The sequence below is a fragment of the Lampetra planeri genome, chromosome 49 (genome assembly GCF_965212315.1).
Source record: "Lampetra planeri chromosome 49, kcLamPlan1.2.h2, whole genome shotgun sequence".
In the NCBI taxonomy this organism is placed as follows: Eukaryota; Metazoa; Chordata; class Hyperoartia; order Petromyzontiformes; family Petromyzontidae; genus Lampetra; species Lampetra planeri.
This window is the reverse complement of record NC_136155.1, coordinates 6,034,853-6,052,722: the sequence shown is the minus strand read 5'-3', so window position 1 is coordinate 6,052,722 and position 17,870 is coordinate 6,034,853. Positions and strand designations below refer to the sequence as shown.

Genomic DNA, 17,870 nt, shown 5'->3' with positions numbered 1-17,870 from the left:
TAGTGTTGGCCCTCGATCGATATACATTAGGGACATCATCACGGCAGAGGTGATTACCCAGTGCCCACTAATTAGAGCAGCTACGCTTCGATGATGCGTGTCCACGAGGTAATTGGGCTCAGTGATGAGGCAAGTCTCATCACGAGATGTACCCCAAACGATGCTTATACTCCGACTGCACGGCAGACGCGGCCAGTCCCTTGTACCAATGGAGAATTCGGAATAGCGCACCCAATTGTGAGTGAGGTCACCAGTTTAAAACGACGGACCGCATAGCAACACCGCAGCTCGCTTCGATCATTCGCCAGCAGCGTCCTTAATGTAAGATATGGGGAGCGGTAGCAAGAATGTTGAACTTCTTTAGAACCGTACGTAGCCGACCGTGATAACCGGATGTGCGGTGAAAGAAGCCGTCCGTTGGCTCACTCACCAACATCGACATGAACGTATAAAAAATTAACCCGTAAAAACAAAGTTTTTCACCATAAATCCTTTATATGCGTGGCGGCTAGAGTCCTCTCGTCCTCTGGCTTGAGATGGCTGCCACCTATGGGTCAGATGATTGCCTGCCACCATTAAGCAATTGGTAATTAAATATAAAAAAAAAATCCTAAAATGATGAAATTTTTTGAAAAAAAATTCACTAAAATAAATTGTCACGCACAACGAGTCTGTGTGCAAAATGTCAGCTCGATTGGATCACGGGAAGTGGGTTAAAAAACGACCGAAAGATTTGCACGGTCGTAAGCACGCAAGCAAGCAAGCAAGTGATCTTAATATAAAGGATTTAAAAAGTTGCTTACAGAGTCCTGCCACTCTCCCCACCGCCCCCATTGCCATATGGAAGAGAAAGCGCAACTGCTGCGCTTGCCCTTAGGGCTGCTACTGATCTCCGCGAGAGCTCCATCGATCTCATCGGTGACGCCGGACAGCCGACAACGGCGGCAGCAGCGGCGCACGCAGGCGGACGGCTTTGAAACAAAAGCGTGTATCTGCTCTGTAAACAACCTGGCAAAATTGATAAATAGAGGCAGGCACACAAAGCACACTCTCTTTTTGTTTGTGATACTGCCGCCGGCGGGCAGTGATGCATCAGCGCAAACAACAAAACTCAACGCAATTATGCGTGTTGTTGTAGAGAATATAAACAACATGCGGGAGACGCGTCTGCTTATTTATTTTTAATGTCTGATAATGATCACTTTTGAGTTGCGTTTTTATCTAAATTTGTACTTTTTTACATCATTTATAATTGACAAATGTGTCGAGTGTTTGTGCCCAAGCAATTTAGTATTTATTAGTTTGGAGAAAACAAGTTTGGCGCATACGATAAAGACATTGCTGCATGGCGTAGGGGCCCACGTATTGTTGAATTTATTTTCACCTCGGAATGCTTTAACACTGCGTACAAGAATATACACACGCTTACCCTATATTCAGTCAATTAAAAGCGGATTAATTTGTGCTTTCATTTGAACTTTCACCTCGGCTTTAGGAATGCTCATTGGACCACCATAAGACTCTGAAGAACGTGAATAGTAATGCGACAGGTATTGAGGCTTAGACATTGCATTCATTGCATTCATTGCAGTCTTGTCAAGGCATGCCCGGCGTTCCTGATGGGATGAACATTTAAAAAAATAAATAAATGGGTAGAAATTGATTTAGCATTTTAAGAATATTTTCTCCTGTGCAAAAAAAGCCCAAAAAATAAATAAACGACTACGTAGCATCAGCGTCGTCACGTTTAAAGGAGTGTCGAGTGGGCTCACATTGAAATGTGAAAATTCCATGTGCAGCCGTAGGTGACCAGAGTGGGACTATTAACTCACTGCCAGACTTGAGAACCCGGGTTTAATCACAGGCAGCTTGAATTGATTCAAACCCAGGATCTCATCAGTGTCAGCTGAGTGCTCTGACCTCTGAGCCTACCCACCGCCCATTGCTTGTATAATAAATACGGTAAACTACACGAATAGTGAATTACTCTTTGGTTCTTTCGGTAAAGTCACGAATAAAATAAAATCGAATAATAGAATGCGACGTTTCGATTGCAACACAAGCAACCATCATTGGGTAAGAATGAATGATGAACACACAGACAAGGAAACAACTTAGGCAGACACACATGCAGAGAGAGACACACACAAAGACACACATCCTTCTGTTTGTCTTGGTTTGTCTCGCTCGCTGTGTCTTTGTGTGTGTCTCTCTCTGCATGTGTGTCTGCCTATGTTGTTTCCGTGTCTGTGTTCTCATCATTCATTCTTACCTGACGAAGGTTGCTTGTGTTGCAATCGAAACGTCGTATTCCAATTATTATTTCATTTTCTACGTGACTTTATCGAAAGAACCTGCAGTCACGAAAGCTTCGAATCTACTTTGAATAGTGAACTCACTCACGAATTCATCGACTGACATCTAAACGCCGCGGCGTGCCGCACCTGCAGACGAGGGTGAGCGTAGAACTCGTTGAGGAAGTCCATGAGGAGGTCGAGCTTGAGCGAGCTCACGCAGAGCACCACGTGCTTCTCCGTCTGCGCTCTGTAGCGGCTGTAGTTGCCGCCGGACTTCTGCCGCTCCATGTACAGGTAGACCAGCTCTTCGAACTAACACAGGGTCAGGGGGCAGAGTGGAACACAGTGCCTGGAGGATCTCGCCAAGGAGCAAAAACCGTCACGTGAACTCTGGTCATCCTCGCAGCGGCTTTTGTCGAGCCACCGAGCAAAGACGGTCACCGCATCGCGCGCTTTCGGACGCGCTTCTGCGGCCGTCTGGAACGCTCTTCCTTCCGATATTAGGAAGCCACTGGAGCTGTGCACTTTTAAGTGATCTGGATTGAAAACTAATTTTTGTTTAACTGCTTTTTGTATTTAGTTTGTTGTCCTTTCCCCGCACCTCCGATTAACGTGGTTGGCTACGTACGGCGCAAAAAAAGTTCAACATACACGTATACAACAAACAATGGGGCAAAGAGTTAACCGCTGCCCACCTAAGACCATTGAACGGCAGCGGCAACCAGCGACATTTAAACATACAGCACTGGTTCCCAAAGTGTGGACAGCGCTCTAATCTGGCACAGCCTCTTGAAAATGCGGTTGCTCTTATATTCTTGATCAATCCACACCGCACTGTATTGTATGCAATCCTCTTTTGCTTAGTCGGTTGGTTTGCTCACCCACATCTTCAATGTTTCCGGAGTAAAACGGTAAAAACAATCAAATCATCTCCACACTCAGGGGGAGTGGTCCAGTGGCACTTATTCTTCTTGGTGGCCAAGAGCGAGCGGTGGGAATTCCTCATTCAATTGTCTGGAGTCATTATCTCGGCAGGACAAGAACAAAGTGCTCCTCGTGTTACTGACCTGAATGGGACATCACTTGCTTTTCTAATATGATAGGCGCATTCGCGTGCTCGTTCCAATATCATGCCTTGTTAATTTGAGGAACCCCCCGATTGTGATATTCAGAATGTATATTGAAAATAAAAATAATCTGCAGTGACATCCTGGACACTGTGGCGATGAGAATGTGATGCCCTACCACTCCAACGTTGGTGCATCGAGCAAACGAGCTTGGGACAGGAAGTAGTGCTGCACGCCAGAGGTCGCAAACGGGTTTTGATTCCTTACCCGTACCCAGCCGCACCAGGGTCGCAAACGGGTACCCGTACCCGGCCGTTCCCGTACCCTACCCGTACGGGTATCGGGTACTCGATTGCGACCTCTGGGATGAAGCCATGTTGCAGGTGCGGGTGGGTTGATTCTAGGAACTTGAATTGTGAGAAGAGACAAGACGTTGGGAAATGAGTGACAAACGGTGACTCACCAGTGACTCACGGCCTACCCGTACCCGGCCGCACCAGGGTCGCAAACGGGTACCCGTACCCGGCCGTTCCCGTACCCTACCCGTACGGGTATCGGGTACCTGATTGCGACCTCTGGGATGAAGCCATGTTGCAGGTGCGGGTGGGTTGATTCTAGGAACTTGAATTGTGAGAAGAGACAAGACGTTGGGAAATGAGTGACAAACAGTTACTCACCAGTGACTCACGGTCTACCCGTACCCGGCCGCACCAGGGTCGCAAACGGGTACCCGTACCCGTCCCCGGCTGGGTACGGGTAGCCGGGTATCGGGTAGGGTACGGGTATCGGGTACCCGGTTGCGACCTCTGCTGCACGCCTCTCCAATGTGTTTTCGGGTTGTACCGCGTGTTTGTTCGGCACGATGTCTGGACCGAATTGTTCCTGCAGCTGAATACAACTCCCATAGTACGTGGAGCGAAACGTCGGACGACATGCCAACAACAACAACCCGAAAGTACATCGGAATTTGAGAACGCCTTTCGTTCTTTGCTTGACTATGGGATAGAACACATTACTGTTCAGTAAATAATTGCTACCGTGAGCATTTGATGGCAATTGTGTTTGGCATTTGCCTCATGGGCAGTGAATAAAGCGAGAGAGAGAGAGACACACACACAGCAAACACAAAGAAAATACTTTCTATGCACTTAAGCTTGCGTTAGGGTACAGGGTTCATTGCTCCACGGCAAGAGAACACCGCCCTGTTGGCATGGCACACTCGGATGCGTAATCTTCAATGGTAAATTGCATTGTGCAACAAACAGCGCCGGGACGGCTATTGATTATCCGTACCACGTTGGTGGCCGTGCTTTGTGAAGTGTGCGTTTGAAGTCTAATAACACCGTGTGGGAGTGCGCCCGTGAAGGCGCTTGATAAATGTACCGCACGTCCAGTACTTCAACATTGCCACCAAATGGGTGCGAGGGGCTGCCTTACTCAAAAAGGGGCTTTGCGGAAAGGTGCGTTGGTATTAAACTAAACATTTAAACTAGTTTTATTTCACCAGGTAAGGCTCACTGAGCTATATAGCTCTTTTTGCGCAGTTACCTGGCCACAAATGATAGGTCAACGAAGTGGCAGCCAAATAATCGAAACACATGTTGATTCTAAATGTGGAGAGAAAAACTGGAGGGCCTGGAGAAGAATCCACGCGACAATGGGGAGAGAGACACGCAAACTCCAAATATACAGCAGGCATCAGGGTCGGCATCGGTGCCACGACCTCCTGTAAACCAGGCGAGGTTGTTAACATCTCGCCACCGCCGCGGCGAACACTGCGAGCGAGCCGCGGAAATGTGCACAGCACAGGATCTGCTTGCGACGGTGAATTTACGTTGGGTGACAATACTCTTGGTTCTTTCGGTAAAGTCACGTAGGTAAAGAAAAAAAAAATCACGACGTTTCGGGCGCAACACAAGCGTCCGTCATCAGGCGCGGACAACCACAGCAAAAAACTAAATCTAGAATGGGTGACAATATTCAAACGTCAAATTTGTGGGAAGCAGTATGCTTAAGTTGGCTTGCAGCATTACATCCGAAGGACGTTGTGTTTTACAACACCGCACCCGCGCAGTGCATTAAGCTTAGGTCAAAATGCGTCTCCAAAATGTGTTTCGGAAAGAGTGAATACAATTCTAGGTTTGCCGTCTTCATGTTTAAAGACACGATGAATGGTGACTGGCTGCATACAATAGTGGATAGTGACGGAGAGAACACTGCCTGGCGTTTGGGGAAGGGGGAGAAAAATGTATCAAACATCAAATACTGGACGGGTTAGAAGCTATTTCAGGTGGAAGATGCAGAGACGGACAGAGGGAAGTGGAGAGACAGACCACGGAAAGAAAAGTTATGCTCCACTCAGCTGAATATAAAAATAACAAGGAAATCATGTTTGTATACGTGTCATTGACTGTTTGCTATATGTCACTTGACATTCCCGGATACCCATGCAAACAAGAAGTTCCACCTCAAGGGATTATCCAGGTTAATGTGCTCGAATAAATACATAAATACCCCAACTGCCCAAAAAGGTCGAGACTAAAATACGAACGAAAATTTTCCAATTGTCGCTGAATTTCTACTCAGAAATAGGAGAAATTACTCAACCGAATAGGTGAGTGACTTACCATTTTCCGACATGTATGTGCTTCTCGTTAATGGTCACTACAATTCCCCTGTGTTGTGATGAATGCGTTGGTTTTTACAGCAGTCTTAAAATTACAGAGTGATCCCTCGGTTTACGACGCCTTCGACTAACGATATTTCGATGAACGATCCGCATCAATGTGGTGCCATTGTTAACGTAATGTTTTACGATATCACGCGGCCGCCTATTTGGGCCAACTGGAACGGATCCTGTGGTGACTCACCAGAGCCCAGCCAACCCCAACTGCTCCATCAACCCCTTAAGCCATCCCTCTTCTTAGCCTAAGGTAAAAAATTGTTATTTCATGCTCTATTTGTGCATCTTTTTACGCTATAATATATTTAAAAAAACATTCATAATAATGTCTTCTTGGTTCTTTCGGTAAAGTCACGTAGAAGGGAAGTAATAAAATAATAAAAATAAAACATAATAAAATAAAATAATTCTCACGACGTTTCGGCTACAACGCAAGCAGCCGTCTTCAGGTGAAGAATGAGACACTGCCAAGCTAGGAGCTTATATATAAGCTGGGTTGGAGGTGGAAGAGCGAAAGCTTTAAATCGAAAAATTCATAATAATGCTTTAATATGTTCTTATAACGTTTATTTATAAAAACTAAAGACTTCCGCTCTGTGAACTTCCGATCATCTTGGAAACAAATCAAACCTTTAAGATGTATTTCCTGCATTCGATTAACGGTCATTTCAATTAACGATGGTTTTCGTGGAGCCAATTAATATGGTAAACCGAAGGACCTCTGCACTGTATTTGCCTGTGATGTTGCACACAACCCAACTGACCATTATCGTTTCCATTTAAAACATTTGCTGCATCATAAATGCATGTATTCAATCAAATTTCAAGGATGCGTACATTTATATTCTCTTCACAAGAAAGGTAAGGCTTTCGACAAACGCGTGCATTTTAATCCGTCATATCTGTTTGGCCAAATAATTTCTATTCAAATAAACGCCACTTGTTCGAACGAGTGATGTTTATTCGTTCCCATGAACGTCACCCACTTGTTCCTCCACTCTGTGTTAAACCACCACCATCAACACCACACTGCGGATCACAACGCAACATCATTCTGCTTCTCCCCTCGCACATTTTTTTTTTTACTAGGTAAGTAAGGCCTAACTGAACTGTGTAGCTTCCTTTTCAGAAGCAACCCCACGACAAATGATGTCTCTCAGAAAGTGGCTTATCATCACGTGGAAATTTATTGCAGCCAAATGCTAAATGTGGAGGGAAAAACCGGAGGCCCCGGAGAAAAATCCACTCGACTACGGAGAGAACACGCAAACTCCAAAAATACAGCAGGCGTCAAGGTTGGGATTGAACCCACGACCTCCTGTATACCAGGCGAGGTAGTTAACATCTCCTAGCCACCGTGATGATGATGACATAGAGAGAGAGAAACTCAAACTCCAAACATACAACAGGCGTCAGGGTTGGGATCGAGCCCACGACCTCCTGTATACCAGGCGAGGTAGTTAACATCTCGCTACTGTGGCACACTGTACCACTTTTAAAATACACCCCAACAGCTCTTTTATCACGTGTTAACGACCTTGCTCAAATCGAGGGACGTATTAACTACTGATCCATGACACATTCAATAGCGCCGATTGTTGCTGGTCGCTTGGCATTTTGGGCAACAGTTATTTTTAAAAAAAGCATAAAAAATAAATGTTGTTCTTGCGTACGATGGCAATATACTCAGGAGATAAATGCCATTTTTTGGTATGGAGCTAAATGCATGCAATAGATTGATATAGGTTTTCCAAGTAATGAATTGCCTCCCCCGCCATCAGATGAATTGCCAAGATTCGGGGGGTCATCGTTCAAAAACTAAATATTGTTTTCACGTTTCGGTGATTGTAGCGCCTCCATTGGATACAGGGAATCACAAAAACCCCATTACGATTGTGAGTGCGTTAATCAATTGTAACTGAACAATCGATGCAGAGTAATAACATTTTATGACATTTTTTTTTTTTGACAAATTATGTTTTATCTAACATTGTTTTCTTCGGACCATTTGCCTTTATGTGTTGGTGTTTCGTGCACGGGAGGCTCTGAGAGGAAGTGTAAAACAAGAGTGGCATTGGAACACAAAGAGATTTGACAGCGACAAATCAAAAGGCGCCTTCCCTCGTGCCTCATTTATTTCTGCCGTTTTCCTGCTTTGGGACTATTTGCGATTAACCTGCCAGAGCCAGTCATGTAATCTGAATTGTCTACTCATTAGTGTGGCACCTAAACGTTTGTAATTCATTTTAGACTACTTTATATTTCCACCTCGGGAAATTCTCTGGACGTTTGTGTAAGTGAGTGCGCAAAAAACCTGAAGGTTATTTTCACACGGTGCCATTAGGGCGTCGCGGTGGCTCGGCGTTTACTACCTCGCCTGGTATACAGGAGGCTGTGGATTCGATCCCGACCCTGACGCCTGTATATTTGGAGTTTGCATCCCCGTGGTCACATGGCTTTTTCTCCGGGTCCTCCGATTTTCCCCTCCCCGTTTAGAAACACGCGTTTCGAGTCGAGTATTTGGCCGCTAGAAATTCCCACGTGATAAGCCACATCGTTCAGCGATAGTCTGTGGCCAGTTAACTTCTGCAAAAAAGCTTTATAGCTCAGCGCAACTTACCTGGTAAAATAAAAAAATAGTTTAAAGAGTTTAATGTGATCACGTGCAACCTGTGTAGGTTTGCGCGCTCATGCTATGGCTCTCCGGTGTGCTTTTGGTGTTGTATTACGTGTTCGGGCAGGACAACGTTTCACCCCACATGCTGAGAGCTTGTTCAGGCAGCGTACACTCTATTCACATTCGGGAACTCACCACTGTACGAATATTTAAAAAGCCGCATCACAGCCGTGCTCTGACATCGTAACAGCCCAGCAATTATTTTCTTACGCGACTCCTGGAAATAGGGCCTCCACTCGAGTGATCGCTAGACAGCCCCTCTCGAGGGTAGTTGGCCTCCTCTTCTACACTGGCCACACCTCTCGGAAGATGTGAAAGTACCTACACTGCTTCCCACCACGCACACCCTGACAATTGTCTGTAGCGCGCCTAATTGAACTATAGGGTGGACAGAGGCCAGTGGGTTTAATTTAAAAAAATCGTACCCATTGTTTCAACTGAATGTTTTAGCAGTACTCTCTGGTTCTTTCGGTAAAGTCACGTAGATAGAAGAAGAAAAAATAATAAAGGAACACGACGTTTCGGTCGCAACACAAGCGTCCATCATCAGGTGAGAAAGAATGATCTGCTGTTGTGGCTTTATATAGGCACGGGAGGGGGGGGGGGGTTTGTAGAGTCGTAGCTGCAGGAGTTCACGGGGGAGAGGGGGGAGGGTTTGTGGCGTGCAGGGATGGGTGGGGGCTGGAGAAATTAGCCATGAGCTTGAATTAGTAAACGAAAACAGCACGGGTGGGTGAGTGAAAATCGACGTGACTTTACCGAAAGAACCAGAGGGTATTGATTCCTGCAGTCACGAAAGCTTCAAATCAAGATTGTTGTAGCAGTCACAGAAAATCCCATACCCGAGATCCCACGTGGCTTGCTAATGTTCTGTGCAACAGTGCGTAGCGTTCCAAAATGGAACCTGACACTGCTTAATGGCACGTGTCCGTTAATGGTGCAAAAATCCAAGGGATGGGGTCTGCCGTGAACTGTGTCACGTGCTTGTAAAATGGTGTGCAACACGCTCCCTCTGCAGACGACATCATCATCGTCAAAAATAATGTTGGTGGGAGGCCATCGAGACAAAATTTTAATCTACACTTGAGGCAAAAAAAAAACACATAAGGCCCTTAATCGATCATGTGAAAACATAGCCAGTCAAACATCGTTGTATTCAAGCTGCCATGCAAGGTCAAACAGATTATATTTACAGCCACAATTATAATCAGAAGCCAATATTAATACATATATGGTAGCAAACATCCACAGTACAGTATCAGTTGACTATATGAGGGTTGTAAAGGTACATTTGTACTTTGCAGAAAGGTTAAGTTTAGCAGCAGTCTGACCTTTGTACGTGTGGGTGGGTTCGGTTCCATGAGCCCAAAATGAAAGCAATTACATTTGCACATTTGTCTTTTTATTTATTTTTATAAAACATTTCCTAATGATTATTCTGACTGTGCCATCAGACGAAGAATCCATTCAGAACTCTTGCTGAGGGCCACAGAAGGAGACATCGGGAGGGATTGATTGACTTGTCTTTGTTGCGTGTGTTGATGGTCAATGCATCGTGAGGATGCGGCGTCACGGCGTCGCCTGCACGTGTCTCGACTAGTTCTTCGCGTGCGACGTGAGCGGCATGGCCCGGTTTCTGCAGTGGAAAATGGTCCGGTTGGCTTGGCACGGCCCCAGCTGTTTGGCTGTAAACTAAACTTTCATTTCATTTTACCAGGTAAGGCCCACTGAGCTATATAGTTCTTTTTCAGAAGCGACCTGGCCACAAACGATAGCTCAATGAAGTGGCTTATCATGTGGAAATTTGTAGCAGTAACCAAATACTCTAAATGCACGTTTCTAAATGTGCAGGGAAAAACGTGGAGGACCGGGAGAAAAATCCATGTGACCATGGGCAGAGACATGCACACTACAATTAAACAGCTGGCGTCAGGGTCGGGATTGAATCTATGACCTCCTGTATACCAGGCGAGGTATTTAACATCTGGCCACCGTGGCGCACCCGGTTGTACAGCGAGCGGCAAAAGAAAAGCGTCTCACCTGCACGGGCAGCACCATGAGCGCCACGCAGATCATGATGACCACAAGCAGCTGGGACGGCCAGATCTTGGGCAGCACGTCGCCAAATCCCACGGTGGAGAAGGTGACGATGCAGAAGTAGAGCGACCGGAAGAGGGAAATATTCTCGGCCGCTCTCTCCAGATGCTGGAAGCCGCAGATGCTGCTCGTGGCGGGCAAGGGCAGGGTCGGGGACGTCCGAGGGAGTTACGGTTCGGCGCCGAGTTGGCGGTGAAGGCGGCGGGGGGGGGTGAGGACGAGAGATCAAAAAGTTCGGTTCAGAGAAAGGAAAGCGATCGAAACGCGGGCAAGACGTCAGTGATGTAAGCAGCGGGAGAGATGTAACACTTGGGAGACAATAGAAACAGCTCAAGATCGTCATGATAATTTATGTTTTTGTGCAGGCAAACCCCACTGAGCTATGAGCAATTGTTTTGAGAAGCGACCTGGCCGCAAATGAGAGCTCAACAGAGTGGCTTATCACGTGGACATTTATAGCAGTAGCCAAATAGTTGTCGTCACGGCCCAAGCCGTTGATGCCACCACACTTGCCGACGCTTCGTGCCCTCGACCCAAAGCCAGCAGCGACTGCACAAGAGAGGCACGTGACCTCCAAGCTGTGTCCTTAGAATATCCCACCGTTTGGTCTCAAGGTCTTCATCTTGTCTTCTTGGTTCTTTCGGTAAAGTCACGTAGAAGGGAAGTAATAAAATAATAAAAATAAAACATAATAAAATAGTTTTATTTTATTATTATGTAGAAGGGAAGTAATAAAATAATAAAAATAAAACATAATAAAATAAAATAATTGTATTATGTTTTATTTTTAAATAATAAAAATAAAACATAATAAAATAATTTTAATTTATTATGTTTTATTTTATAATAATAAAAATAAAACATAATAAAATAATTGTAATTTATTATGTTTTATTTTTATTATTTTATCACTTCCCTTCTACGTGACTTTACCGAAAGAACCAAGAAGATGAATCCCTGCAGTCACGAAAGCTTTAAATCGAAAAGTCTTCATCTTGGTCGCTGAACTCATGGGGCAGACTACTCCACTGTCTGTGTCTAAAACACAAACGCGTAATGCTTCGAGCATTCTGACTGCTTCTTGCACACATTATTTAATTCACAGACGCACTTTTTGGTGAAGTGTGCTCATTTGCTTAACTCAATGGAGCATCCCTATAGTCCTACAGCATATGTGCTATCGTTATTCTGACAAAGAATAATTCGAAGTTGGCATTGGAGTAAACCAAATAGTAGACAGATGGTAGACCGTTATGCATTCATGTACAGCAAATTAGATACAATGTCCCACAAAATAATGATGATACTTTAATTGCTTCTTAGGTAAATGGACAAATTACTGAGCGCTATTCGGCCAAGAAAGGCTTGTATTGTGTCTTAAGATGTCTGTCAGTTTGTCTTCCAAAATCGAACGCAGGCATAGCCATCCCATTTGCAAAACTACATTACGTAATCTCTCCCAGTGGTAACCACGGCTGAATAAGCGTGTGAGCGAGACAAAGAAAGCCAGTATCGCCGAGGCAAGCTGCTCACTCACACCTTGGGTGCGATGCCGCATTGAGTCTATGTATACCGCAGCAATTCACATTGCGGTCACAGAAAATGCCGCTCGCCATCTGGGCGATTTGTCTTTGTGTGTGTGTGTACGTTGAACTTCGTTTGCGCTGTACGGAGCCAAACGTGCTAATCGGAGGTGCTGGGGGGTAGGGAAGGACAACAAACTAAGCACAATAAGCAGTTGTAAAGCAATTCGTTTTTTTAATCTAGAATGAGTTTTCAATCTGTACAACGAATGTAATTTGCGAGCACAGATTGTTACTTACGTTTAGGGGCTACCCACCCACCTCGCGTGCCATGCCGCCCTTCATAGGTGCTCGCTAACAGCACTTGCCCCAACAGCCTGTTAAGGCTATATGGGGGGGCTTTGTCTCTGCGTAAAAATAGTAAGACGTTTATGGACACATTGATAGTTTCTGCTCAAATGGAAATTTAGGCTCGCAAAACACTCAACGAATCATTAATGTGCGAATGGAAAAAAACAAGTTTATGCTAATTAGATTAATATAAATCTACTACATTTAGGCTCATGGACTGAATAGAACTGGAGAAATTACACGATTCTTTTTTTTAAATATCGATTGCTGAACCAAATCCTGATGCTCTCTCAGGAAATTGTATGGAATCCCTTAAGAGTGATTCATGACATACCTAATATACCGCACATATAAACATTGTTCATATAGAAATGCAAAACGTTGTGTCTTCACTGTGACCAATCTCAACGCTTTAGACAAATTTCAAAATTAATAGCGTGAAGTTAGACCCGACCTCATCGCGCGCACACACACCTACCAGATCACAATATGCACCACCAACCTTTGCTTTCAAATACTGTGCATGGGGAAAAAAGTGCAATACAATTCAGTGAATATGGTATATATATAATGTGTTTCCCCATAACCGAGGAAGAAATGAGTTTACGCTCATCTCCATTGGTCGTCCCTGAGCCAGGCGTGGAAACTCCACATCCCTGCGGCAGAGATAAGTCTCTCCGTGTGACAACAACCGTCAAGCCTCTTCCAAAAGGTGGCAGCCATTGCACTGATGGATTAGTACAGAGTGCAAGTGGCTAGAATTCATAAAGTTCAGCAAGCTGAAGAACAAATCAGCCTCAACAGAAACGTCGAGGCATGGCAGCGCCTGGCTGAATTTTGGTCAATACAGAGCTGCGTCCGTGTCCCCACTAAAACGCAACGCGCGCTTCCCACCACCACCACCACCACCTCCTCCTGTGCGTCATGAGTGACTCACAATGTGAACATGAGGCAGAACAGTGTGCAGATCAGGATGAGCACCTGGTTAAACATTGCTGACTGCGTCCTCTGGATGGCTCTGTGCAGGTCATTCTGTGGGGACAAGAAGGAGGGAGGAGAAGGAGGAAGACGAGAAAGAGGGCAGGAGAGGACACGGTGTGACTGTGTAGATATAGGCGGTCATCCTGTATAGCTTGCAAACGTGTTTTCAGGTTGTACAGAACTTTCTATGAGTACTTTAAAATTGTATTCTTCTCCCGAACGCAGCGGAACACCATATCGGCTGGCACACATCTGGCAACACTATATAATCGAGTGAGAAAGTGACTGAACTAAAAACTATTTTTTTATTTACCAGGTTAAGGCATATTGAGCTATAGAGCTATTTTTCAGAAGCGACCTGGCAACAAATGATTGATTCTAGATTTGAAGCTTTCGTGACTGCAAGGATTCATACTCTTAGTTTTTTCGGTAAAGTCACGTAGGTAAAAAATGAAATTAAAATGAATAAAAATATTATTATTTTATTTTTATTAATTTTAATTAAAAAAATGAAATTAAAATTAATAAAAATATTATTATTTTATTTTTATTAATTTTAATTTCATTTTTTACCTACGTGACTTTTCCGAAAAAACTAAGAGTAACAAATGATTGCCCAAATAAGTGGCTCATCATGTGGAAATTTGTAGCAGCCAAATACTCTAAACGCACGTTTCTAAATGTGGAGGGAAAATTGGATACGGATAAAAATCCACGTGACCACGGGGAGGGAGAACATACAAACTCCAAAAATACAGGAGTGAGGGTCACGATCGAACCCACGAACTCCTATATGACGAGGTAGTTAACTTCTCGCCACCCAAGCGCCAAAGTGAGCTGCTCAGACCAGTGAAGGAAGAAGTCCCGAGCACGTGGAGAAAGAAACGCCAGACCTCGTGGCGAACGACACGCGGCACAAACCCAACACACGCGCGACGGAGAGCTATGGGAGGGCGGGCACCGTTGGCAGTGGTTGAAATGTTCGATTACGTAAACGCACCCGGCTTGCTCTTGATCACGAGCAAAACAAAAGATAAATCGATGGCATTTTGCCGCTTTGGGAATTGCACGTTGCACCCCTTGGATGGAAGGTTATTGCGGAGTGCAAATTGTGCGGGAGAACGCGGCGGTGCAAAAGATAACTCGGGTAAATTTGGCCGTGGAGAACGATCGCATTACATCTCGTAGGCGGTGTTAATGAGGGTTGGGGAGCACGCAGTGGTAGTGGCAATTGTTATTTTTTTCATTGCTGAGTCCATCTATTGAAAACTTGTGAGCATTAATCACAATACAATACACTTTGGAATTAACAGAGCATTACGGTTTGATTCCGGCAGGCCTGGACCCGATTATTGCCGTGGGTGCATTAACCATAGAATGAGTGTCGTTCACCGTGGATGTTAAAGATCCTGTGACATCATTCGAAATGAGTAGGCCGTTGTGTGCCAGCCTCGTGGTTCAAATTCTAAATAACGACCCGCAATTTGGATTACACAAATCAATCGCGTGTGTATGAATGTTGAACATCTTTCGCACCGTACGTAGCCAACCGTGCGAGTTGGAGTTGCTGGCAGACTAATGCCCAATTGCATGCCGATGCCTAGTCGCCTTGTACCCCATGAGGACAGCTGCCACTGGGGGTACCCTTAAAATGTTTGAAATTAGATGCGATGACGCAAGGTGCTTGGAGTTGCCGGTGCGTTTAAGCACCACTTAGAAGTGAGGATTATTGCAGGGGAAATAGCAGAACGTTCTGATCCCGTGCCCCTCTTGGGCATCGGTGAAAATTTGCTTTTATAGCTCATCGGATTCCTCCTGCAGTCAAAATATTCTGATTGTGGTATAGTCTAACTGCTTGCGTACATCTATGCTTAGACGTTAAATAACTTTCTGCAAGGGGGGTACACGCAGGTATGTCATCACACTGAGATGAGGCTGGTAAGTGATGAGCTATGAAATAATACATTTTTCGCTTGGAAGAATGCAATGCCGTGCTTGCAGAACACAGCACTCAGTGACGTGTGAAGAAGCACACAGCGACTCAAGGAGGGAGAACGTTGCTTAGAAACTGCAGAAACAAACAATGACCATGGATATGCTGCGCTCAGAGCAGCCACGCGTGAGTGCGTGCATCCGCCAGGGTGGGCAGTGGTGGTGCAGCGGTTAGCGCGCACCGCTATGAACCCGGCAACACGAGTTCGAATCCCGCTCACGGCCAACACTCGTGAAAATGTTGTCAACCGGTCCTTGGCATCCCCTCGGTCGACTCAGCCTCAAATGAGAACCTGGTGTGGTGTGTAAACATCGCCACTGGGGAGACAAAAGCGGTCGGGCGTGGTGCTGGCCATACACCGCCTCGTGTACCGTGCTGGCCTTCATAGGTGCTCGCTAACAGCACTTGCCCCTACAGTCTGTCAAAGGCTTCACGGGGGATCTTTGTGTTCTTATGGACGAGAGTTGCCGCCATGGTACTATATATTGTACGCTATGAGGTCGACAGTAATTGTGTACTGTCCGAGCTGCACAATCTCGTGAAATAGTGATTACATTTTGCTCATTTGATATTTCTTAAATATTTTATTGCGTAACTAAATATTCGTATACATTTTTTTGAAATAACAAATGTGCATAATTAGATTTCTACATCTGTGGCTATTACCCATTGAAATGGTTAAGTGCAAACGGTCTCGGGGAGTAGTTCACGACATGGTGGTTATCTACTCCGTTTTTAATAACTGAATGGGCATGTATTACTGAGTTGCAGAGGTGTGGACTCGAGTCATGTGACTTGGACTCGAGTCAGACTCGAGTCATGAATTTGATAACTTGCGACTCGACTTGGACTTGCATAACAATGACTTTGTCCCACCTATGAGATGTGGACTCGAGTCATGTGACTTGGACTCGAGTCAGACTCGAGTCATGAATTTGATGACTTGCGACTCGACTTGGACTTGCATAACAATGACTTTGTCCCACCTCTGCTGAGTTGTAGCATGACATGAGGAAGACTATGACTGGCTTATGTTGAGGAAACTGAGGTTAATGTACGTCATTGGAACCTCATTTGCCAGTAAAAAATATGATAATTGTTTTTTTTTTGCCAGATAGAAGGGTAAAAAAAACTATTATCATAATTGTTTATGTCTCTGGAAGTACAAAAAAATACTATAAAAATGATAGACGGAATTTAGAGTGAAAACATGATATCACGCAGGCAGCAAGGGACATGAATATGGTTTACCCGCATTATAATTGGAACTGTATGCGTGTGTCTCCATGTCTCTGTGTGTGTCGCTGTGTCTGTGTATGTCTGCGTGTATCTCTGTCTCTCTGTGAGAGTGTATTCTTATCAGTGGGTGTCTGTGTGTCTCTGTCTCTGTGTGTCTCCGTGTGTGTGTGTCTCCGTCTCGATGTGTGTCTGTGTGAGTCTCCATGAACTTGACCCGTGGTATATCCAAATCTGAGGTGTGAGCATCTATGTTGTATTGGGCTTTTACTCCAAAAACTTACGAAAAACAGAGACGGGGATAATCTCCGTGAAATTGAACATAATTTCTCATCATGGAAACAACGTCGTGGAAATGTATTTCGTCGTGCGCTGATGCGCGAGTACATCACGAACGAACACTCACTATTAGGTTCTGAAGGGCAATCTTCGCCAGCCAGCAGTTGAGAAAAACTGGGATGAAAATGTTCCGAAGGTTTGCCCAAAAAATCTGCAAAGATAAAGAAAAAGCGGACGTTAAAACGCTCGGCGGACATAATGAAGCGCTGCGATTATGTTGCCTGTCATCGCATAACCTGGGCTAGGTGGTCCGCAGAGGGCTGTGTGCCAAAATCAACCGTTGCATTGTACTGTGTTGCAATGCCACTGCTCCCCGTATTCAACCAGCACTAACCAGCATTGTTCTTCTTGGTTCTTTCGGTAAAGTCACGTAGGTAAAAAATAAAAATTAATAAAAGTTAACTAAAAATAAAATAAAAATCACGACGTTTCGGAGGCAACACAAGCTTCCGTCTTCAGGTGGAACCGTCACAATAGCTGTATCACTTGATACAGCTATCGTGCTGTGACGGTTCCACCTGAAGACGGAAGCTTGTGTTGCCTCCGAAACGTCGAGATTTTTATTTTATTTTTAGTTTACTTTTATAAATTTTTATTTTTTACCTACGTGACTTTACCGAAAAAAC

The 17,870-nt window shown here is 44.9% G+C and overlaps 1 protein-coding gene across 1 annotated transcript in view; it reads right to left on the bottom strand.

Moving 5' to 3' along the window:
• The window catches only part of KCNT1 (potassium sodium-activated channel subfamily T member 1), a 153,122-nt gene that overhangs the window by 53,527 nt on the left and 81,725 nt on the right, over window positions 1–17,870 (bottom strand). Inside the window, exons 8-11 of the mRNA XM_078616014.1 lie at window positions 17,312–17,395; window positions 13,633–13,727; window positions 10,765–10,945; window positions 2,445–2,609 (exon numbers count right to left, since the gene is read on the bottom strand). Coding sequence (XP_078472140.1) covers window positions 2,445–2,609; window positions 10,765–10,945; window positions 13,633–13,727; window positions 17,312–17,395 — 525 coding nt within the window. The remainder of the gene's footprint in view (window positions 1–2,444; window positions 2,610–10,764; window positions 10,946–13,632; window positions 13,728–17,311; window positions 17,396–17,870) is intronic.